General features: G+C 37.6%; 1 protein-coding gene across 1 annotated transcript in view; it reads left to right on the plus strand.

Annotated features, from left to right (window-relative positions):
- MAML2 (mastermind like transcriptional coactivator 2) overlaps positions 1–24,857 on the plus strand; it is a 1,294,417-nt gene that overhangs the window by 779,755 nt on the left and 489,805 nt on the right. The window contains exon 2 of the mRNA XM_044071221.1: positions 22,730–24,187. Within this exon, the coding sequence (XP_043927156.1) occupies positions 22,730–24,187 (1,458 nt within the window). The remainder of the gene's footprint in view (positions 1–22,729; positions 24,188–24,857) is intronic.

Here is a 24,857-nt window from a genome sequence, read left to right on the forward strand (position 1 = left end):
TAAATCTTTTATAAAAATCACATTAGTCTCCTGGTATGCAGTAAATGTATGTTCTTAATAGGTAATGAATACAGTCCTCCTGGCTGTTCTAGCCTTTTGCTGAAATGAAAAGAAGGTGATGTATGGTTAACACTTCCTCTGTTAGATTTCTCATTCTTGGGATACTGATTGTTAATTTGTCTGAAATGCATTTTGTCTACAAGAGTGACTTCTAGCCCTTCACCATAGTGTCTAATTCTTGCCAATGTTTTGTATCCATTGTTACAAATAATAACTTCTGCCTAGTTTACTTAAAATGTTTTCAGCATTGTCACAGTTTTCATAATAGATTCTGTAATAAAAAGATAGAGAGCAGGTGATAGTTTGTCTCTTACAGATTGTCGCCTTCATAGGAATTTTCCACAAATTAATTTGTGTTAGGGGTAAGTAATAAGGCTGAAAAACATTAAATATCTGCTCATTTATCATACCTTTTAAATATCCAACATTTCATGTATTTCACTACCTACAACATGAAAATGCAGTGTCATCCCCTAACTTGGTTGCAGTAAACTCTGACAAATGTGTTAACTGACAAGAGTTTGCTGCTGTGTTTTGTGATCAAAAGCACTTATTTTTGAGTAGAACAAATGTCAAAGCTAGGAAAGGTAAATTGAAAAAAAGACAAACAGTAAAACACAGAACACTGTTTACCATAGGAAATCGTGTGCACCAACACTGATTCACTTGTTTTGAGAGGTTTCTCCCTTCTTCAAGTTGGTACGACTGTGGATTGCTATATATACGTTATTCCCCCAAACGACTGTGGATTGCTATATATACGTTATTCCCCCAAACACTGGGGGTAAAGAGGCTTACATTTCCCAGGCACACACACATGCAAAAAAAAAAAAAAAAAACAACAAAAACTTAATTTTTCGCCCGTCTGAATTTCTGGCATTTTTTCTTTCTTTCATGAAGTTGGCATTTCGTAACAAAACCTTTAAAACTAGTTAAACTTCCAAGTAGGATAGCATTCACTTTTTTATGTGCTCACTTCTGAACTGCCTACATTCTTCAGGCCTTTGAGACAACATAGTAAAATATTTATAACAACCTTGGTAAAGGAAAGATGATATATCATTAACTCATTCAAGCGCCTTGTTGTATACTTTCAGTTAACACCCATTGCTAGCTATGGTGTCCAGACCTTGTTAGGGAATGGCTTCCTTAAGTAAGTGACTTACCCGATAAGTAATAGGCAGTATTAAAAAGGACAATGAGTAATTAACAAAATGATGCAATGATTTTATGTTTACTTACAGGCAAATAAAGCCAAACCCCACTAGCTGGGAACATGCATGTTTCAGACTTGTTATTGATCTCATCAACACAGCATGAGTGGATAGTTGGCTAAACTTCAGAAAGACAGTGTTTTAAACCCATAAAGACTTAAAAAGTAAAAAACGTCCCTTTGGTTTGGATATTACTTAGGATATTTTCCAGGCACCTTAATCTTTATGGGCATCAGCTGGATTTTAAGATCCTGTGTTTCTGAAGTATAGAAAAACTATGCACTTGTGCTGTGCTGATGAGGTTAATAAAAAGGCTGAAACATGCATACCCACAGCTAGTGGGATTTCGCTTTATTGGCCTGAATATAACTATAAAGACTTAAAAAGTAAAAGAAAATATTAGGCATTTGAAAACCATGTAGCTGAAATACTTGATATCCTTAATGAGTCATTTGCATATATTACATGAGCCTTCACTACAGGAGGTTTAAGGTATTAGCACATCAAAAACTCTAGCTTGGCTGTTTTTTTTTTTTTACTTGCAGTATTTACTGAATGGTTTGTCTGTGTGACCTTGTTACCCTTTGGTTTTAATAAATATATGATCAGGGTGGATTTTATTGCTGTCATGTAAAAATTTAAGTCTGATTAATAACAAGTGTTCCAACAATATATGTCTAGGTTGCACAGTTTCCAAGATATTGCAATTTGTTTGTGAAAGTTTAGTAAAATTATAATTTGGGGGCTATGCACATTATAATACATTGTAGTATTTATGGAAAGACTATGAAACTATGAATGCACTGTCTATTATATCCGTAAAGTTTTTATTATTCACTAATATTTACATTTGTTTATCTTTTGCATTTTAAGTTTTTTTTTTTCAGAAAATGCTCTCGAATGTCAGGATGTGTATAGGCTGTCCAAGGTGTGACACTCCACACCACATAGAGTTAATGTGTTAACTGATAAGTATTTTAAAAGTACACCACACCCTTCTTAAGCACAAAACAGTCAGACTGTGCAGGTTCTGGGTCACTACAGAAGAAGTAAAAAAAAAATGTCCACTTTCTCAATACAGAAATCAAATAAAGACACTTTTGACTTGATTGTTTTGCTTTGCTGTTTACATTTCATTGTACAATTCTTTTGGTTATGTTTTGTGAAATAAAATATTCAGAAACATTTACTATATAAAAGTATGGAAAGATTTGTGAAATTATGCCACTAATACAATAGAATACTGATACACATTCGTATAGCTATTTTCTGAGAAGTTCATTTAAAGTGGACTGTTGTACAGGTTACTTAGTGAGAAGAAACATGTTATCCGTTATCTTTATTGAATCTCACCAAACAATAATGTAAATGGCCAAGACATCAGTTATCTTACTATTATTAAAAATAGACAATATTAAAAGAGAGACAAATTTTCCACATAAACTGTTAAGGATATGTGCTGAATCATATGAATTCAAGATTCTTGTACTGAAGGGCATTCAAAGACATTATCACCACAGTGCTATTAAGACTTCTGTGGGAGCTCTAGCAATGTTATGGTGGTAGAAAGCAAATCGGAGACATGAAAGATCCACATGGAGGAAAACCTCATTAGTGGCTCATTAGCACATGCAGGTAGATGTAACCACATTAGTGTTCCTCACACTAACCCACACCATGCTGTTGGGCAGGCACCTACAAATATAGACGCACAAACACACACACAAACAGACACACACACACACACACACACACACACACACACACACACACACACACCATTATGTTGTATGTTTCTGAATCTCATCCCAAGTTTGCAAGAATTTTTAAACACTGTTTATTTTTTTCAACAAAATTACTGGCTATAAAAGCTACAAGGTGACTTTGTGAAGTACAGTAAACATATGAAACACTTATTTGAGACATTGTACTTCACTGGGTACACTATAGGGTGTTTGTTTTATTGCTGGAATCTTCTTTGTGTGAGCATTTTTTGGTTATATTTGGTAATAAGCCGCATGGACATGGGAGTAGATGTAACAGTTAACTTGATACAATAATTAGAATACATCTAGTTTAACTTTTGATTGCAGACTGTATACAGTGGGTTTTACTGTGTAACTCAGTCACAATAAAGCAGACATAAAGAACTATATTAGATTGTGCTATTCAATTCTGGCACAGGCATAAAGTAATTAAGCTAATGGCTGAGAATAGCTGAGATTTCAGGGTTGCCATAAAATCGTGGAACTTTCTGTACATAAAATTTCAATCATTGTTATCTTGCCTGTATTACACAAATTGTAATGAAAGTAGCTAAAGAAATTAAAAGAGTAATAGTAATTAACAACACAGTTCAGCAATGAATCATCTTTTTATCTAGAATCCTCTAGGCCCCACTACTCTGTCATTTATGTTTAGAGGCTGGTACACCATGGCTATGCAAACACAAAACATTTCACTGGAAAAGCATGCTTCAGAATAAGGTTGTTTTACTGTGAGTAAGCTCAGATCCATTTTGGAAACATTCCATCTATGAGCATGCTATTGTTTACAAGGTACCGTGCATTTAAGGGCAATGATAATGAAATTCATAAAGAAACTGAGTAGTAACAGTTAAGAACAACTGAGATTATTGGACTGCAAAAGGAATAAACATTAAACATATTAACATTTTGTCGTGCGAATCTCTCTCCTCTTTCATACAGCGCCGTGAGAAAAGTAGATAAAATACTGAGCTGTGCAGTGGTACAGCATAATACTGTATAATCCTAGGTTTGCATTGTTTTCACAATTATGTGTGTGTAAAGATTCCTTTTTGGTCTGTTTCACAACATAGATTCCATATGGTCATCTTTGAAAAGGCACTAATCACCTGGGTAAAATTTCATCAAATTGAGTCCGTTAAGAGGATTGTGCTCCTTTTTCAAATCATCTCTTGAACAGACATTCTGTTACACATATGCATTGCTGGATGGCGCAGTGAAATAAATATATTTATTTATTTCAATATGCTATTCAGGTAAACGGGCTGGTCTAATGATCCTTTTCAGCCTGGGTTCAAGATGAGCAAGTTAGAAGTAAATGCAGTATAATGAGCAAAAATACAGGTTACATTAGAAAGCATGAAAAGAGATAGCAGTATACGCAGCAACTTGCAGAAAATGTACAATAGGAAAGATATGTACAAAATTTGCAAGAAATATTAAAGTTTTAACTAAACACATACACTATCTGCAAGAATTATTAGGATTCCAACTAAATTCTTAGAATAAAGCAATGTAATAATAACATAAAAGGGGTTAGCAGAAAATGTATTTAGCCACTGAAATTATCCAGCATTGTAAATGCAAGTACAAGTAACCTCTTATTGAAGATGCTGTTTCAGTTTTGTCTTGAAGCCATCCAATGTTTTCTGGGATTTTTCCCATTGGAAGACAATTTCATACTGCCGGAATGAATTTAATGAATGCCCTCTCACCTAGTGCTATGTCAAAATGTGGTCTAACTAAAGAAATGCCATCATCCTGCATTTCTCTGAAAAAGTAGGGTGGGTCTCCCACAGATACAGAGAACTTTAGGGAGACACACACAAATTATTACAGTTCTGCATATTAGTGTGCTAAGTATAAAGTTTACCTCTGCAATGGATTGATATCTAATGGAAACTCCTCAGCAGGTTACAGTGATAGGTGTGGTTATCTGCTAATAGTACAAAATGTGGCTTATGAGTATTTGAGGCCAGAAGTGAAGCCAGAAATGTATATTTTGTACTCAGACCTCATGCTGCTACTTACCTATCATTTAAAAATGTACTCAACCCTCAAAATGCTACCTGTACACATTTTTGAAAGGGACACATTATTGTCAGCTGTCACTACTTATAACCACAAAAAAGGCAATTTATAAGAGATGCAGTCCTATCGGCTACACCTATTTTGCATAGCTCTGTAGGCTCTAGTTTAGACAGTTCTAAACATTCTATGGTCTTTTTGCCATAAAGTCCCTTAGAAATGCTCAGGAAAAATGTACTCTTTACAATAAGTTTGTCTAGTCACACCCTTGTTCGAGGCTGAGTGGAGTGGTAGTAGGGGAAGAACATATTAAGTTCTGGGGATAAGGACACTTCTAGGTAAAGAATACCATGAAGTTGTGCATAAAATATTTTAGGTACTTTTCCATTATACCCCTACCAGACCACAACGGTATTTTGCAGGTATGTGCAGCAGTTTCAGTATCCATCTGAGTAGTTCTTGTTAAATAGTCTGTGACCATTACTCAAAGGAAGATTTGCAGAACATGATGTAGCTGTGATAGCAGGTTTAGGGAAAGTAAAACATGAAGCACACACATAGCCGCAGCCGGCACTGAACATTCTATTTACAGTAATTTACAGTAAAACATGACTCCATATCCATCCATCTGAGTAGTTCATGTTAAATAGTCTGTAACCATTATTCAGTTCTTTGTTAATGATCCCTGTTCCTTCCACAACCTGTACTAAAAGTGCATAAACTGCTATTTTGTTTTCAACATCATTAAACCTGTTTGCATGCACAAGAAGCATAGCATTCTGTTCTTTGTCTACCTCCCTGCACTACACACACTGTCACTCCTCACGATTTACACAGTCAGCAAAGCAAACACATGGTAGGGGTTTAATGTATATAAAGAAAGCATGACACACATCCACAATTTTTCCATTATACACCTACCAGTTTGCGATGCTGTCCGCGGTACTGTAATTTGCCGGTATTTCCTCACACAAGCAAGGAGTTGTATATCTGTCTTGATGGTATTTCCTTACAAAAAGAAAGAAGTTAGCATTTGTTCTATGTGCCATGCTTTCTTTAAATAAGTTAAAATGTGATGAAATACCAGCAAAACAGACAGATATACAACTCCTTGCTTGTGTGAGGAAACACCGGCAAATCAGAGCACTGCGGACTGGTAGGGGTATAACGGGAAAGTACCATATTTTATAGCAGAGTTTCAACTGACAAAATGTTTTGCTAACTACGCTATGCAAACTGTAAATGTTAAGGTCTAACATTGCACTAAGATATATTTGCTGAGTAACACTGGGTATTTGGTTATTTAAATTATCTTTTAATATAATGGAGGAAAATTTACCAGTCGTTTGGAGGTGGTGGATAAAATACTGGATTTGTTGAAATTGTAGAATTTGGAGTAGTAAATGTGATCTGCAGTGTTCGCTGAATATCAGAAACGTTATTGCTGCAAGATTAAAGAAGACGTACATCTGCACACAGTACTGTTCTAAGATGAGGTAGCTCATAGGCTAAGTCCTTTACAAACAGAGAAAACACTAGTCAGCAAAATACAAAGCCTTGTTGCACACCAATATTGAGTGCCTATGTCAGAAAAGGAGTTTTAGCGTAGAGCTGAGAAGTTCGTTTTTCAAAATAGCATCTAAATCATTGTATTGTATTAATTTGAAGATTGAGTTGTACGCCACTTGAGACTATAAGTGCAGAAACATTGCAGAGTTTTTACTGCTGAGCATCCCATTACCTTTATTTCACATAAACTGTATAATGATAACAAAACTCGGAAAAATAGTTAAATAAGTAATAAAGCATTAAAATACACACAGTAGGGGAATTTGGCATTTCAGGAAACTTCCATGTGTATTTTGTTCATTATATTTCATCACAAATATATCCTATTCCAAGGGATGTAGACAGGCTTCATTAGAAATGCTATTGTGTTAAAAGCCCTGTGTGCCTCACACCACACAGTTCACAAAGGACATTTTATATAACTGCTGTGCCTAGGTATATGGTACTTAGGCTAAATTGAAAATAGTAGGCTCTCAACTGAAAAGAAGGGACAGTCATTGCAAAATATGTGCCACTGATGTACTTAAAGCTCATTATGACCCTCCAAAGGAAAAAAAATAGTCACACCCTAAATTTCTTACTCAGGCACAATATCAAGCCTAGCTGCTTAGGTAAGCCCAAAACATCACTTAGAAGCTCCTGTCAGTGACTCTTTGTAGGTAGTACTTGTGATGATTTTATTGTAAATGGGCCCTAGCAGTGTGTGTGTGTGTGTGTGTGTGTGTGTGTGTGTGTGTGTGTGTGTGTGTGTGTGTGTGTGTGTGTGTGTGTGTATTCATGTATGCAGGCATTCAGGATGACATAACTACAGAAAAATGCCTATTTCTGTAGCTAATTTCATGATGACACCATATCTCAGAAATTAAATGATTTTACCAGAAGCCTCCTATGTCTTAGGTTGCACATAAGTCAGGACTTAACATCCTTAATCATCTGGTTACATCTTACTTATTGCACACATCCCACCATATGGAAGTATGACAAATCAAGGGTTGGAGGGAGAGTTGCATTATAGCTAGGATGCATTATGAGGCTTTCAATCCTGCTTATAAACAAGCATTGGAAGTGATCCGGAAGGGGGTAATATATATATTTAGAAAGCCTACAGTGCCATGGGCCCTTTACGCACAATATTATTAGAGCAGGAGCTGTTGAAAGACAGGTTAGTTTATTTAGAAGATGCACAGCAATAGACTGATGGACACATGCACAATGATCATACTCAATAAAACAGCACTGCAATCCTTGCACCAGTGTGAAAATTAGTGCAGGAAGCACTCAGGGAGGTGTGGACACATGTAGGATAACCATGCTCAGTAGAGCCGCACTATAGTCTTAACACCAGTGAAAAAAAGTACAGCAGGTAGTACAGGGGGTTGGGGTGGATTTTAGTGTTAATGCTGAGACAGGAAATAGTTTCCAAGTAGTTTCCGTTTCTTGCTGTTATTTCACTCGATATTTTTTGATTTTGTTATTGCGCATGTTTCAACTCTTTTGTCTTTGTTTTCATTTCAACATTAAATATATATATATATATATATATATCTGGCATTTCCTCAAAGTGCCTTAAAAGCAAACCCCCAGAAATTATATATACCAACTCCATGGTCGCACCACAGTGGAGAAAAGGGGAAAAAATCTGAAAAGCGTACCAATGGCCCATACTTTAGAATACGCTGCCATGAAATTCACTGGGATGTACGTTCTTCACAGTGAAGATGTATGATGGAAGAGACAGCGAAGACTCATAAGTATGCCATATATTTATATAAAATATTATATTATATTATATTATAAAACTAAAACCAGGAGAAGACATATTGTAAATCAATTTGTTATCCTTCTCAACTAAAACCAGGCGAAGTCATATAGTGAATCAATTTGTTATCCTTCTCAACTATAGCAAGCATCATCTGCTCTCTCTGTGCCTTATTTTACGTCTCTCTGCTTTTACTCTGATAGTAAATCTATCACAGGAATACTAAACTTAGGAATATCTTCTTAAATTTAATATTATACTGTAGAGAACAAATGTATCCTATCTGTTAGTTAATATGTATGTCAAAGTCTCTTCTATGGAAATTGTATGTCAAAAGTCTGTCCTTAAAACTATGTTTTGTAAAAAATTGTTCTCTTGGAGCTTTTCTCCCCAGGCCTCCACTGAAAATAGACTTGTAATCCAGTTGGACTCGCCCGGTCAACAAATGTAAAATAAAATAAAATAAAATAAATATATTACACATGCACACACAGACACACTCACACAGACACATGCACACACACATATGATAGACAGCGTGTCAAAAGAGTGTCCGGTTGGTTATATAGACTGAATACACTCTTTGTCTAGGGCATTTTAATTCGAATGGAGGAAGATTAAATGTTTGTTTTCTGCAGTATGTGAGTCGAAGTGGAATTATGTGCAAGATTTGTGTAAAGGGTTAGAATGAGAGTAAATAACGGGATAGATTTTTTAAGTGTACTTGTGTGGGTGTTTGTGGTTTAGGGTATGAGTAAGGGTTAGGTGGGGGGAATGTAGTGCTGTGCATGTTTTTAGGTACATGCACGTGTGAGTGTGGGTGTGTGTGTGTGTGTGTGTGTGTGTGTGTGTGTGTGTGTGTGTGTGTGTGTGTGTGTGTGTGTGTGTGTGTGTGTGTGTGTGTGTCCAAGTGTCTTGAGTAGTGGTGCTATTATGAAAAGAGTTTTTTGTAAATTGATTATACAGTCAGAGTTAAGGGCAGGGACAGGGTTAGGGTTAGCATGCCTGAGTAAGGTGAAACAAGGAGATTGAAGTCCCCATGTCTACCTTACTGAGGTGTGCTAACCTTAACCAGAGCCTGCCTTAGCTGACCTGGCACCTTAGTCAAGAGGCCTACCCCCCAAACACACATCAATCAATGATCCCAGCACACACACCCGGCCTACCCATACAACCCAGATTAATTTCTCCATCTTTTTCTCACATTTTGATGTACTTTTTAATTTTTTTCTGCATTCTTTCATTCAACATATCCTAACTACTCTGATAACAGTGTAGGAAATAAGTGTTTTAAGCAGGAGTTCTGAGGGCTGCTAGTCTCCCAGAAGCCATGGGAGTCCCAGATGGTCTAAGGAACATTTCAGAGTGTTTTAAACTATTTGATTTACTGATGGTCTGAAAAAAATACCAATTAAGGAAAGAAATTCAACATTACTCTTCAACTTTACTTTTTTCTGCATGCTTTCAACAGGCTGTTAAAACCAAGATTACACTTGGAGAAAATAATTGCATTGAGATGTAAGTCTTGGGTTTACTAAGCCACCAGACTCCATGGGGCTCTAGATGCTCTGCAGTATATTTTCAAACTTTAACTGCATTAAGACAGGGCCTGAGGGCTGCTAGGCTACCAGCAGCCATAAAGGTTCTAGATTCTCTGAGATGCATTTTAGAGCTTTTTTAACATTTTGATCCAATGATGGCCTAATGGCCTAAATAAAAATCATAAGGAAAGATATTGTCTTTTTTATTTTATTTCAAGGAAGAAATAAGTTGTATTCAAGGTTTAATGCTCAATACTGACAAAATAGCAGTTCATAAAAACTGACAAATGTTTGTGAAGTTGCATAAATCCTATCTGGAAATAGTACCTGCATCTCTACCCCCCAAAAAAGAAATAGTCACTTTTTATGTATCTCCCTCTTCTGTTACACTGGGATGAAAGTGAAGGCACAAATGGCCGCAGCTGGTATACTTCAAATTGCTGCTATTTTATATATGTGGTGGTGCTGCTGTAGCATTGTCGCCTCACAGTAAGACGTCCTGTTCGATTCTCAGCTAGAGTATCTTCTGTGTGAAGACATGCATGAATGGGTGTACCTTCGTTGAAGGTTGTGCATCAGAGCTGGCAACTCAGCACGTAAAAATCTACTGCCAATCATTAGCGGACTGGAGCTCCGCTGTCGCAACCCCTAACCGGGAAGAGCCGAAAGACACAACAACATATATATATATATATATATATATATATATATATATGTATGTATATGTGTGTATGTGTGTGTATATATATATATATATATATATATATATATATATATATATATATATATATATATATATATATATATATATATATATATATATATATGCATAGTATGCCTCCTCACCCCTACTCCTGAAAAACAGACATCATCTTTGTACCTCTCTGCCAGACTAAGACAAAACTGAAAAAAAATAAATAGAATATAACCTATTTCAACCTGCTGCTGTCAGACATACATAGACATACATAGACAGCATGCCTCCTTGCACTCCCGCAAAAGATGGCTAGCTGTATGCGTATCTGATGTGTGATTGTGAAGAAAGTGAAAAATGATCACAGTGATGTTTCCAACTCATTACTGCTAGACAGTATATTGCTCCTATAGAAGCAATAGTGACCCTCTTTGTACACCTATGAAGTTTGTCAGGAAAGTTAGTGAAATAATAGCCACACTTTTCCCAGTTCCACACATACTGTAGTGACCTGTGTATATCCCTGAGCTTTGGGAAGAAAATTGAAGAAATAATGACATTATCCCCAACCCTCCTACACTAACTAAAATGACCTCCTGTGCACACCTCTGAGAAGGGCTGGTTTTAGACTAGGAGGGGTTCAGAACAAAGGCCATTGTTAAGCCTGTCTCAAAATGCATTTATACTGCCTTGGAGTGTGGGGGCCACCATGCCCCTCCCGGAAGCTCTGAAGCTCTTCTGTGTTGCATTTTATGCCTTATTGTTTTGAAAGATGATATAAATTGAGCAAATCACAAGAGGGTCAGTTGATTTCGTCCATACAGACTCTACTCCAGGAGGCAGTTATAGCCACTTTTGTGTTCATTTCAGACATCTGATTGTTTTAGAAGAGGAAGGCTAGATAATGTAGTTCACCTTTGCTCCACACAGTTTTAAAACATTTAAGTATTCCAACTTGCTGCCAAGTTGCTTTGCATATTTCACATTAGTCCTGAAAATCCAGAATAATGAGCAAGTGACGCATGCAGCTAGTCATTTTCCTCTACAGACAGCCTGATAATTATAGCTACTTTATCTGTACATATCTCCGTTGTCTAGCTAAGTAGACTGTCTTAATTCAAACAAATGCACAATAATCCTAAAAGCCAGATAGTGACTATTTAAACTAAAGAACAAGAGACCATTTGCATTCAACAGGCAGCTCTACCCCCATTCAGCAGTTATAGCTAATTCTGTGTGCCCTTCAGATGATTGTGACACAAAAGATGGCCCTGTATTGTATTTCAACTATGTGAACTTCCATGCAATCAGTAGTCACACATTAAAGTATTCCAATTTGCCTCACACAAATGTCATTAATCCTACAAATTCCCACAACATCTGCAAAAATACAGTGCCTGAGTGCATGAGAAGAGCAACAACAGGGTCAGTTACTTTCTACAGACAGCTCCCACCCCCACTGATCAGTTAAAGCAAACAATTATGATCTTGTGTTATATTTCAGCTTTGTTCCAAAGAAACATTGAATAATCAAAGTTGCTTCACATAAACCACAGTAATCCTGCAAATGCACAGAAGTCAAACAAAAACAGATAATTACTATTTAAACTAAGAAAACAAGATGGTCATTTACTTTTTAGACATAGCCCCCCCCCCCCCCACACACACACACACACCTAACAGTTGTATCTAAAAATGGCAGCCACATATTGTATTTGGCAAAACTTTCTTTAAATATCCCACAGGTTGCTCAGTAGCAAACCCTGCTACCAGCCTCTGGTTAGTCATACCAGACAGGCAGTATAACATCCATCGGGGCACTGCAGCCCACCGTCCACCCCCACTACAGGACCAGAAGGCTATTAGTGTATTAGTATATAGTTTATTAGTACCAATCGATTTTGTATATATAGCATGGGATTCTCGGTGGACAGCAACCCCTTTGCTGCATATAGGCATTCTTCTCTCACCATCCATCATTCAAAGCCACTCCCAAACCTCTGAGAAATGGTGTGGGTGTTTAAAGTAAGTTAGGCTTTGTATTTCAGCTTTGTTCCATGGAGACAGTAGTCAACATATTAAAGTATTCCAAGTCGCTTTACATAAGTCACAGTAATCCTATAAATACACACTAGTCCTGTAAAAACTGATAATGATTATTTAAACTGAGTAAACAACAAGAGAGTCAATTAATTTTGAAAGTCATGACAGTAGAGGCAGGGGATAGGGCCACAAGATAAGGAACATTTTGCAATATCAGGGACAGCAGATGACTCACCAGCTCCCAGCCATCCAAAAGGTCTGGTTGTCTGCCAGTACCAGTACAACAAAAAATAAATAAATAACTTGTCGCATGCCAGCACCAATCTTTCTCTTCATGCCTGAATCTCAGGTTTGAATTTATTGACTTCTTGCTCTGCCCACCCATGACCTGTCTAATTCATTGTCTGGATAGATCCTGGATGAGATGAATACGAGGCCAACAATTCAAATGTCAAAATCAACAAGACTTCCATCTTAGGCCACCAATCTTGCTGCTTTGTTAGTGTTAGTTTCCTTTATTTGCTTATTTATTTTTATAATAAAGAAGTGATGTATTTCTGTACTACACTATATAAGTAAATAAATACGTGATTAGAGACAAAACAAGCAGCGTCCTAAGTGGCCACCTAGTTGGTGTATGCCTGAGGCTGTCTCTGACCCTATCCCTGTCCTTGCCCCAACCTACACATAAATTTACAAAAATCTCTCTCTTCTTAACAGTATCACTATTCAGACAAATTTAGTCTAAACTGATATTTAGGGTTTTTTATCAGTTCGTGTTCGGTGCATTTTTTTTTCTTTTTCAGTTAATTTTCACAGGTAGGCGTTGATGTTTTTGTGTCAGTGTTTTGTTATTTGGTGATTTAAATAACAGTCATATATATCGATAAATAGATAGTGATAGGTAGATAGATGCATAGATAGACAGAGAGATGGATGAGTGTAAATAAATATGCATATGAGTGGTAGAAGAGTGTCTAAGAAGGGCCATTTCACTTACACAGTTAACAAATAAATGTTATTACTTTTACCTGTTATATTCACAAATAAATTCACTCATATTCAACAGAATCAAAAAAGTAAATACAAAAATCATATCAACTTATAAGTTTGAAATGTCAGCAATTTCTTTAAGTAAGAGTTGGAGCTGCCAAGATATTTTTTGCTGGCTCAACCTCCCATTGATTTTTGCTAGAAAAGTGACAGAAGAAGTTCAGTGCATGAAATATCACTCAGTCCCTGGGATTCAGAGGGATTCATACCACTCATCAATAGCTGGCTAATGCAGCATCTGCCAATTTGGTTGACAGCAAGAATCTCCAATTCAGACATAAGGTAAAGCTGTACCAAGGAACATCTTATCAGCAGCTAATTACTGTGTCATTGACTCGAACACTGTGATATCAGACCTGAGCACACTAGAGTTCCACCTACCAATCCACATATCACAGTAGCAAGGGAACCCCCCCCCCAGCATGTGGATAGGTACACACAGACACACACACACACACACACACACACACACACACACACACACACACACACACACACATTCTTGTAGCTTCAAGCAAGCTCCTACAGATATGCTTACAATCATAGAACCACTCACATACCCTCGCCTGCACACACACACACACACACACACACACACACACACACACACACACACACACACACACACACGCACATATCAATACATTATTAGACACACACACACACGCACACATACACCCATGTACATATCGATATATTATCAGACACACACACGCACACACGCGCACACACACACACACACACACACACACACACACACACACACACACACACACAAACACAGACACACAAACATTCTTGCAGCTACAAGCAAGCTCCTACAGCCATGCTTTCACTGATGGAACCGCTTACATACCCTTGCCTACACACACACACACACACACACACACACACACGCACATATCAATACATTATTAGACACACACAAGCACACACATACACCCATGCACATATCGATACATTATCAGACACACGCACACACACACACACACACACACACACACACACACACACACACACACACACACACACACACACACACACACACACACACACACACACACACACACACATTCTTGCAGCTACAAGCAAGCTCCTACAGACATGCTCACACTGATGGAACCACTTACATACCCTTGCCTACACACACACACACACACACACACACACACACACACACACACACACACACACAAACATACACGCACAGCTTCATTATACTTACCACCCACAGGGCAATTGCCCAGACATATACAGACATATGTATAAATGCCTTCATAGTGCCTACCTGTGCTTGTGCCAACAGCTATGTGTCCATCCATAGGTGTAAATGGGTGTACACCATCTTTTGATGGCATACACTTTTTTTTTTCCTTGTAAAAAATAAATGGGTGGAAGGAATCACACTAATGCATTATTCAGCCATTTCAGGATAAGAGCACATGACTAATTTGCATTAGTCATGCCCCTGGACTGCTGCAATTGCCTGCTGTTGTGCAAACAAGACCACCCTTTGCTCCATAGCAATTGCTTGTGTAAGGCCTTAGTGGGACAGTGGACTATGACTTTCTCAAGACTTTCTCAAGCTTCCCACACTGTGGATACCTCCACAGTTAAGGCTTCTGCACAACAGCAAGCCTTTTTGAATCTCAGGGAGTGTATGTTGTGGTGTTTGGAGGCTCTCAGTACTTACTTTGGTACATCTGTCAAATTTAGAGCCTTACATTTCTTTTCAGACTTACACATTCTAGGACTCTTTCAAATGCAGTATAATTGCAGAAATGCAGCACAAAGAGTGCATTGCATTTCTGAGTGACTAAATATTATGTACTTTAAAATGCATAGCATATTCTACTCAGACATGTACTGACACATGCCCTGCAATGTGGCAATGCTGAAAAGGACATGATCTTTGTATAATAACTTCCAGTAATAATATATTTACATTAGAGTTAACATTGTTAAATATTCAGACAAGAATTTCCACTTATTGTACACCAGATGGAAAGATTTGCTTTTGAAGTTGTGTTTTGTAAGACAACGTTTTAATGTGATTCATGATGCGTCAATGTATATAGTTTATAAGATGCCTGGAATTCCCAGTTCAGTATGTGTTCTAGAATTCCCTAAGGCCGTCTTACAGTTTATTCATCAAAAGTAGATGAAGATGAATTTTTATAAACATAAGAAAAGATGACAGTATAAATAAGAAGATAATTCAGGGTTTAAATTCCATGCATTTTAACAGCATTACATAAGAGTGGTACAACATACATGACTGTTGGATTAAGATGCATTAGTACAGGACCAAACAGCTACAGAGCTTTGCTGCATTCCTGTGATTATCTGGGTTGTTTACAACAAAGACAATCACACTTTTTAAGAATTCTCCATGTTCCCATTTGTTTCTGTTATCCTTGTTAATTTCATTAATAATATTATCTTATATATGGTCTATACTGAACTTTACTAATATTGTACATCAAACTATGTCATTGCTTCCTATAAAATCACCTGTCCTCCAGAGATTATTGTCATGTCTCCTGTCTCTGGTCATTTACACAAATGAAAGAACCATTCAGAAACAAATGTATCTGTGTACTCACCATACACTCATCAGAGAAGAACTTTTCGACAGCAGCGTGATTGAAATGCCCAGTATCACATGCATGAGTTGTCAGCCAAGCATTTGTTTACTTCATTTCTAGTTTTAGCAGTGAATGTATCTGGCATATATGTATCACAATCTAACTCATAAAAATGGAGGGTTGAAGGAATGCAACAGAAAAGTCTAATCTTACATTATGGGATCATGCCCCAAATACTTGGTTTGTTTAAACAGGCCATGCATTATTGCCCAAGCCTACAATAAATAGTAAAATTCATGAACACTTACTACAAGTCATTTATTCTCTGTGGTCGTATTTTCTGGGACACAATCATCGTTTGAAACAAATCATTGCAAACCCTCCCATGCTGTGCAGTATCATAGGAACCTGTCTCTTATCCCTCGTGAACTGATCGTGCTATAAATCATGCCCTTAATGTACTTGGAGAAGTCAGTCCCTATTAGTTTGCCTCATACTCACAATACACCATTAACACACAATCTTCATCCAGGATTATCATCAACAGTCAGACTGGACTACAGTTTCTAAAAGCCTTAAGTAGATTTTTGTACCGAAGTGTATCACTTTAGCTAAAAACTATCAGGTTTTGATGTGTCATTACTGTGAGTGCAGCAGCAGTGTCCTGGTAAGTGGCAACAACTAACTCATGTCATAGCAGATCAAAGAAAACACTGACACAAACCTTACCTTTAACTCCTTCATACCCTGTCATACAGGAAGTTTTCTTCCCTTGAAACTTACATTCACTGTAACAGCATTGAAACCCACATTCAAAGAAAATGCATCTGGCCAGTGGCAGATTAAATGTATCTTTGGTCTGTTTTCCAAGCATAGGCACCTTACACACATTTTCAGGACCATGCATGCATACATGCATGTGCTCTTTGATTCACCTTCCTGAATGTATTAAATTATATTCCTTGTATAATACAGCCCCTGTACCTGACACATGTACATATGCTACTTAGGATGGATTCTGTATGTGTCCTTAAAGAAGAAATGTGACACACACAGAATATGTTCTTAAAGAAGAAATTAACATTTTGTGTCAGCCGCCCTGCTAGCAGACTCTAGGCAGCTGGATCTGACTCTGCATGGTATACATTCCTGTGGCAAATTTTCTCTGGTATTTAGTGTCTGCCCAGCTCCTTACTGTATTTTCTGTATCCTCCAAGTCAGTTTTACTTTTTTAGTGTTATGGATTTTATTTATTTGTTTATATTTGCCTACTGCGATAGTGCACTGATCATAAATGACCAGTTGCAAACTAGTCACTCAGGTTATGTACAAGGATAAAGCCTTGACTACAAACCAGGTGACCTGAATTTGCTTAGTGGCTCAGGCAACTGACAGAGCAGTGAGGATGGATGTAGGTGAGTTTATCCCAGGGAAAGAGGGGCAGCTGTGTCAGCATCCACATGGAACAAGCCAGAGATTGCACAGGGAGGGTATGATCTAAGGAGGAATTAGGGTGGGAATTTGTTTAAGCTTTTGCAGGGGTGGGGCAAGATGTCATATACTCATACCACTACTGACCCGGGAAACTATCGCCCTATTAGCTTGACAACTCCAATCTGTAAAGCCATGGAGCTTATTATTGTGGATCTCATAAACAAGGACATAGGCAATCTCCAAGCACTTAACCCCACCCAGTTCGGATTCAGCAGGGGCAGATCTTGCCTATTAAACCTAGTTGACTTCTTTGAGACTGTCACTAAGGCCCTGGATGAGGGAAAGTCAGTACATACAGCTTACCTTGACCTGGCCAAGGCCTTTGACACAATTCCCCACTCGGGCATCATCAAAAAGTTAACACAACTTGGTGTTAATCCCTATCTTGTCAGATGTCTGGCTAACTGGCTCACAGATAGGACCCACAGGGTCAAAACAGGTGCCACCACCTCCGACAGCAGATATGTCACTAGTGGTGTTCCCCAGGGATCTGTCCTGGGACCCCGACTGGTTGGCATCTACTTTTCAGAGGTCCAAGCAAAGACAAAGGGCCCGGGCTGACCAAGTTTGAGGATGACTGTAAGTTGGGTGCTGTCATTGACTCCCCAAATTATGTTAACATACTGCAAGTGGGTCTCACAGCTACAAATAACTGGTGTCAAAGTCATGGCCTTAAGTTAAATGCAAAAAAATACAGTATCATATCATTCAGCAAAAACATGGCCCCTACTGATTACCACATCAATGGCAACCCCCTAAGCACACAACCCGTGGTGAGAGACCTGGGTACTCAGCTTGACAACAATCTCACATTTGACCATCATGTTGTGTCAGTGGTCAGAAAAGCCTTTTACTTGGTTCATCCCATAAGTAAAGGAATTACATCCAGAAAAAAGGAGGTTATTACCTCTCTGTACTCCTCCCTCATTAAACCTATAATTGAGTTTAATGCCCCATTTGGTATGTACCTCTCCAAACACCTGTACCAACTGGAAAGGCCAGAGAAATACCTCACAAAGAGAATCCATGGTCTCCAACACCTGTCCTATGCAGACAGGGTGAAATCACTATCACTTTACCTGGTATCATACAGCTTGCTCAGAGGTGATGTGTGTCTCACCTACAAGGCAGTATTGGACTTTGCCTTACTAGAGAGGCTCCATATCCGTAAGACTAACTCCTTGTGCATTACCCACTCAGTAGACCTGTATCTAATATGCAACATCAACAAAACCTGCTGGAGAGACAGGTTTGTCTCCCAGAGGCTGCCCCATCTCTGGAATAGACTTCCCATACATGTCAAACAGAATACCTTGCTGACCCTCTTCAAGATGAGTGGATGGGAAACCACAAATTTGTCCCAGGGGTTTCACCTTTGTCCGTCATTGACAGGGGTGAGAGGTGCTGACTGAGGTTTCTTTTTTGGGGATAAACTCTTGGCTAGGATTGTAAGGGCCCCATGGCCATTAGCCTAATAACCTGCTCTGATCCTATTCTCACTGCAGTCCAACTTCCACATCATAACCACTCAGCCAGGGGTGGTTGGGGAAACTTGGGTAGGTCTAAATAAAATACAAAATAAAATAAAAAAAAACAGCACATGATTGACAGTGTCCCTCCAGGACATCTTTTGGATCTTTGTTGGTCCCGGTTAAAGTTATTGGATGTAGTCTGGGAATTAATTGGAGTACTGGTATTCCTTGACAGTGGATGCGGGATACTGTGGATGACTGCCAGTATGAAATACCAAGATAGAGTCACCCCCCCCCCCCCAAATAAAATTAAAATTGTTGTGGATTCACCTGACCACACTTTAGTCAATAAAAAATAATTCTATTTGAGAACTTACAAAACAAAGAGATTGGTGCCGAACTATCATGAATAGTATGGGTCGACCCTCAAGTATCTCACTTTAAGTATATTATGTTTTGTTTAACTTAATGCCTATGCAGTTGGCTGACCATAGACTCATTTCCAATGATATGAACTTCAGACTTGCTATGCTTATGGAAAACTGCCCTGAATGGTGAAACACCACAAACATAAAGTAAATGCTGAAATACATATGCACAGATAGAAAGAAAACAAATGTGTAACTTGCACAGCCCTCCACACGGGTGTGGAAGGATGGTAGTCCCATGTAAAATAGTTGTAACTCTGGCCAAATTATTATCCCATGCCTGATTTTGGCATTTGGCAGCTTCTTAAAATATTAATATTCGTTTTAGTATTAGTATTAGTTTAAGTATTAGTATTAGTATTTTTATGACCTTTGGTGATGCCTGTTTTGACAAATCCAAACAGCTGTAAGCCTGAACTAATTGGAAACAAACCTGACAACGTAAAGTGAGGGCGGCAAACACAGATGCTTCAAATCTAAATAGCAGAGTATGCCATCATGAAGCATGGTTTTCAACTACACAAACATTGGCTTGGCCAACAATTGTTTGAATGATAGGAACACTCAAAGGTGCTGCACCATGAAGAAAGTACCTCACTGTTGTGCCCATGCACACACACACACACACACACACACACACACACACACACACACACACACACACACACACACACACACACACATATGCACCATTAAACCAACACAAAAATACAAGAGAAACTAACACTGCTATGAAACTGCATGCTGAGTTTTAGAAGCAATACATACAGTTTGGCTTTTACTTGTGAATATGTCCTCCAGTAACATGTTTCTACTAAGACAGGTCTCATTAAGGAGAGGAGTACAATATCATTGAAATTTTGATATTTCCTTTCCTTTTATCAGAAATATATATCTGATCTGAGTCTGTTGAAACAGTTCCTGGATTCTAGTTTAAATTGGTTAAATCAAAGTTGAATAAAGTACTTTAGGAGAAGACAGTGTGTAGCATCTGCTGTTCCTGACCTTCCCAAAGTCACTATTAGTCAAAATTATTCAGTGTGTGTGTGTGTGTGTGTGTGTGTGCGTGCGTGCGTGCGTGTGTGTGTGTGTGTGTGTGTGTGTGTGTGTGTGTGTGTGTGCGTTTCATTATATTGTTCTGACCTCATGATTTTGGCCAAAATCTTTTATTGTGTTTTCCCCGATATACACTGTCATAATAATGCAACCATTTATCTACCGCAATAACACAATTCAAGGGAAAGTAAATATAAATAACCGTGTTAATTGTGATACAGCAGTGATATAACTAGGCTGCAGATCTTCTCTTTACTTTCCTCAAGGCCTCCAGCTAACACATCTTCTGTTTAGACTGTCACGTTAAGCAACATATTAAAGCTCAATTCATCTGACTCTTTTACAGGACTGGCTGAGTTGGCCTATTCACCATACATTTTGGTGTAACTTCCTGAATCGTTTTGTTTACTTGTCTATATGTATCAACAATGTGTTTTAGAATGGAGAGGAGACAGCAGTGAAGCAGTGTGTAAAATGAGTTTTCAAACCTCATGCTAATATTACCATGATATGGTTTGATAATACTGGAAAAGCTTCACTTGGCTTTGCATTACCTGAGCTAACAAGTTCAGAAATAGATGTCACTTTAATCAATTTAATTCACATAAAATCTTTTAGATGTGTAGTGTCTCTTTTTAAATGCTGTTCTGTTTCCCCCACTATGTATTTATTTATTTATGTATGTATGTATGTACTGTATGTATCATGCTTTTAGGTCCACTGAAAACTGTGAGGTGTACCATTTTTGTTAGAAAACATAATTTTCGTGACAATAAATACATGCTACCATACTGGAGCGTATAGAGGTTCAGGTAACTCTTAAAGGACAGAAATACACTCATATACTGAAAAAGACATGTTTATTTCATCATGTCTTGATGTTTCCTACATTTTAACACCACTTTTGGACTCTATGTACTTTTTTTATTATTAAATGTAATTTCAGAGTCTGCCCACACAGGGTCCAGCATCTTGATTTTTTTTGTTTACCTCTAGGTATCTAGCTCACATTGCAGTGTTTGGTTTTAAAATATTACATCATTGCCCATAAACTCCTGTCAATGCATTGACTTTGCATGTGTTTTCATGTATATGCTGCTTTCTTTTAGTCAGTCAGGTTTAATTACCATTTCTTGCTTTTCAGTGACTATTAAAACGACAAACAGGGATAATCACACAGAAAAGTTTTCTTGGTGCCTATTAATTTTTCTTTCTAAAGTGGCCAATTTTCATTCTTTTGTTAAGCTTGAACAATTCCCATTCATATCTGTCAAAGTGGCAAATTTGAGCTGTCTGTTGCTGTGATTGAGAGCTCACAGCAGGAAACAAAGTTCACGTTCACATATTTACTATGTTAGTACAATAACTGGGAACAAGTTACAGTATCTAATAACACCTATTCTGACTTATTTGCAAGCTTCATGTTTTCACTGCATTTTTGGAATGTTATATGGTATGAATTTTAAAGATTTACCTTTATTTGGGAGTATATTATTATTAGTCATTGACTAATTTGCTGACACCTGATATGTCAGCGCCCATATCATTGAAGGTTAGATGCTAATCAAATAAAAAAACAAACACTTTTTTTCATGGAGGCCAAACTTCACCACCCTTGCACCCCCAAACTTGAGGATTCCAACTCTAAGGGTGAAATAAGTTGTGAAAGGTGCAACTTAATGACATCGGTGGCATCATTAGATAAGTTGATTTTCAGTTATGTGAGAGAAATATAGCTATGAATAAAATAATTTTTATTTGACTGATACTTTTATGCCATTTTTTAAGATTCCTAATAAAAACAAAGACTAAAGTGATATGCAATTAAAATAAAGCAAAGACAATGGTGTATTTGCAGTAAAAATGTTTATTTGAAATAAAAACTGTATATAAATATAATAGCTAAATACCAGATACTGAAGTTATTAAATATACTAATTATTAATTAATTATTTCTTATTCAGCTTCAAGGTTCACTGAAGAGGAAGTTAGGAGAACATTTTTCATCTGCTTGCACTGGAAGACAAAATGGCATTTCTGTCAGCTCCTTTCAGGACATTAAAACTGTAAAACTGGAAGAAGGTTTCTCCTCAGTTCCAAATAGATATCATCTTAGCAATGGACAAGGTCAATCTATACAAGGACCTTTAGCTGTAGAGCACAGGCTACATGGAAATAATAACCTGATGAATGATGCACATTTGAATAGAAATTCTCCATTCAATATGGCGGTCAAAGAGCCAAAAAAGGAACCAGGAGAAACCATATCTTGCAGCAAGCATCTGGGCACTAATATTGTCCACGATAACATGCACTCATTTGACTTCAAAGATGAGTTTGTGGTTCAGGAAATGGATCCAGAGCTTCAGGAACTCTTTAGTGACTTCACTGACATGTCCGTCCCTCAAATGACAGATCAGGAGTTGGAGAACATGTTGAATGTGACCATTAAACAAGATGAGGCTTACGAGCTGGACTTTGGGCAGCAGCCTCATGGTAGACTGTCAGACTCAGTCTCACAGATGGAGAAACCTGTAATAAAAAGGGAATGTTCACCTGCTTTTGAACAGACATCTGTTGGCTCTCCATATTTAATACCTTCATCATGCATAACAAATTTTTCTATATCAAGTGCAACAATGTCCTTACCTTCATTTGTTTCTTCAACATTTCAGAATAATAACCAGCCTCAGAACTCATCTTGTTCAAATCAAACTGCGCCACCTTGGCAGGAAGTGTCTCATGCTCAACAACTGAAACAGATAGCTAGTCGACAGCAACATTCTGCAAGTCAACATCAGCAGCACCAGAACCAGTCATCAAACTGGCCAGCTGCATCGAGGTCCAGTCCCTCACAGAGACCTTTCATCCAGGATAAGATTCTTAGGCCTCCTTTCTGTCAGCAGCAGTTCCGTACTCAAACTTCTGTAATGCCTACGACTCCTGTGAGTGGCAGCTCATCAAAAACCAGTAACACGTGTTTCTACACATCATCTACTGCCTCAGGTGATCATGGGGATACTGCATTGGAACAGCAGCCACAAGGTCATAACAGAAAGTTTATAAATAACATTCAGGATCATAACAGAATTCTTCTACATAACACAAACACATCATCAGACATGCTGCCTTTTAGCATAAAAATGTCTCAATTTCATTCAGGAGTATCAACCCATCATACAATTTCAGCAATGGCTCCGCAGAACAAGCCTTCAGTTTTGCATTATACCAACCAGCAACAACAGCAACAGCACCAGACAGTGGATTTTATGCAGTCCTTGCAGCATCCATCTACACAATCAAAAAAACAGGCAACGGTGCAAAGACATACAGGAGCGCCTCTGACTGTGCAAGAGAAAATGACACTGCACAAAATGCAACCGAATCAACAAACCACTGGATTATCGTGCAAACAGAGCCAGGTATGTTTTTTTCTCAAATGTAATATACAATGTTTTAACATGAGGTAAAAAAGACTTTGAACTTCAAGGAAACATTTGACTCAAACATAATCCATATAATAAAGAAAAACAAACACAGATATGTTATAGTATTTTTTTTTTTTTTTTTTACTGTTAGCAGAAACTAAAACAGTGCAAGCTCAGAATGTGCAGGACTACTAAATTAAGTATAATATTTTTTAATTCAAAGATTACATCCAAATAGCAGAGCTTTCTTAGACTGTTATCTTCTATTGTCAATTAAGATTTTAAATAGAAACCTTTAGGAACTTGGCGAAAAATAAAAACTAGAAATTAAAAAGCACCAAGAACATGTTCACTGAGCATTTTCATCCTCATGAGACTTGAACTTCATCAGAATAAACACTAAATTAACCATGTTAAACACATCATATACCTAAATGTGAGAGTTCAGTTTTCAGTGAAGTCCAAGGGATCAAGGCTTCAAAACAAAGAGAGTGCAGAAAAACAGTCCAAAGGAAAGATTTGAAATAACATTATAAACAGTAGAATGAATAAAAAATTTAGTAAATATATTAATTATTTGACAAAGCATTATAGAAACTGAATAATATTTGTAGAAATGTCAAGATCTAAGTGCACTGAGAAAAAAAAATAATAATTACATATT

Source organism: Protopterus annectens, chromosome 5.part0, assembly GCF_019279795.1.
Source record: "Protopterus annectens isolate FY-2018-M chromosome 5.part0, PAN1.0, whole genome shotgun sequence".
Lineage (NCBI taxonomy): Eukaryota > Metazoa > Chordata > Ceratodontiformes > Protopteridae > Protopterus > Protopterus annectens.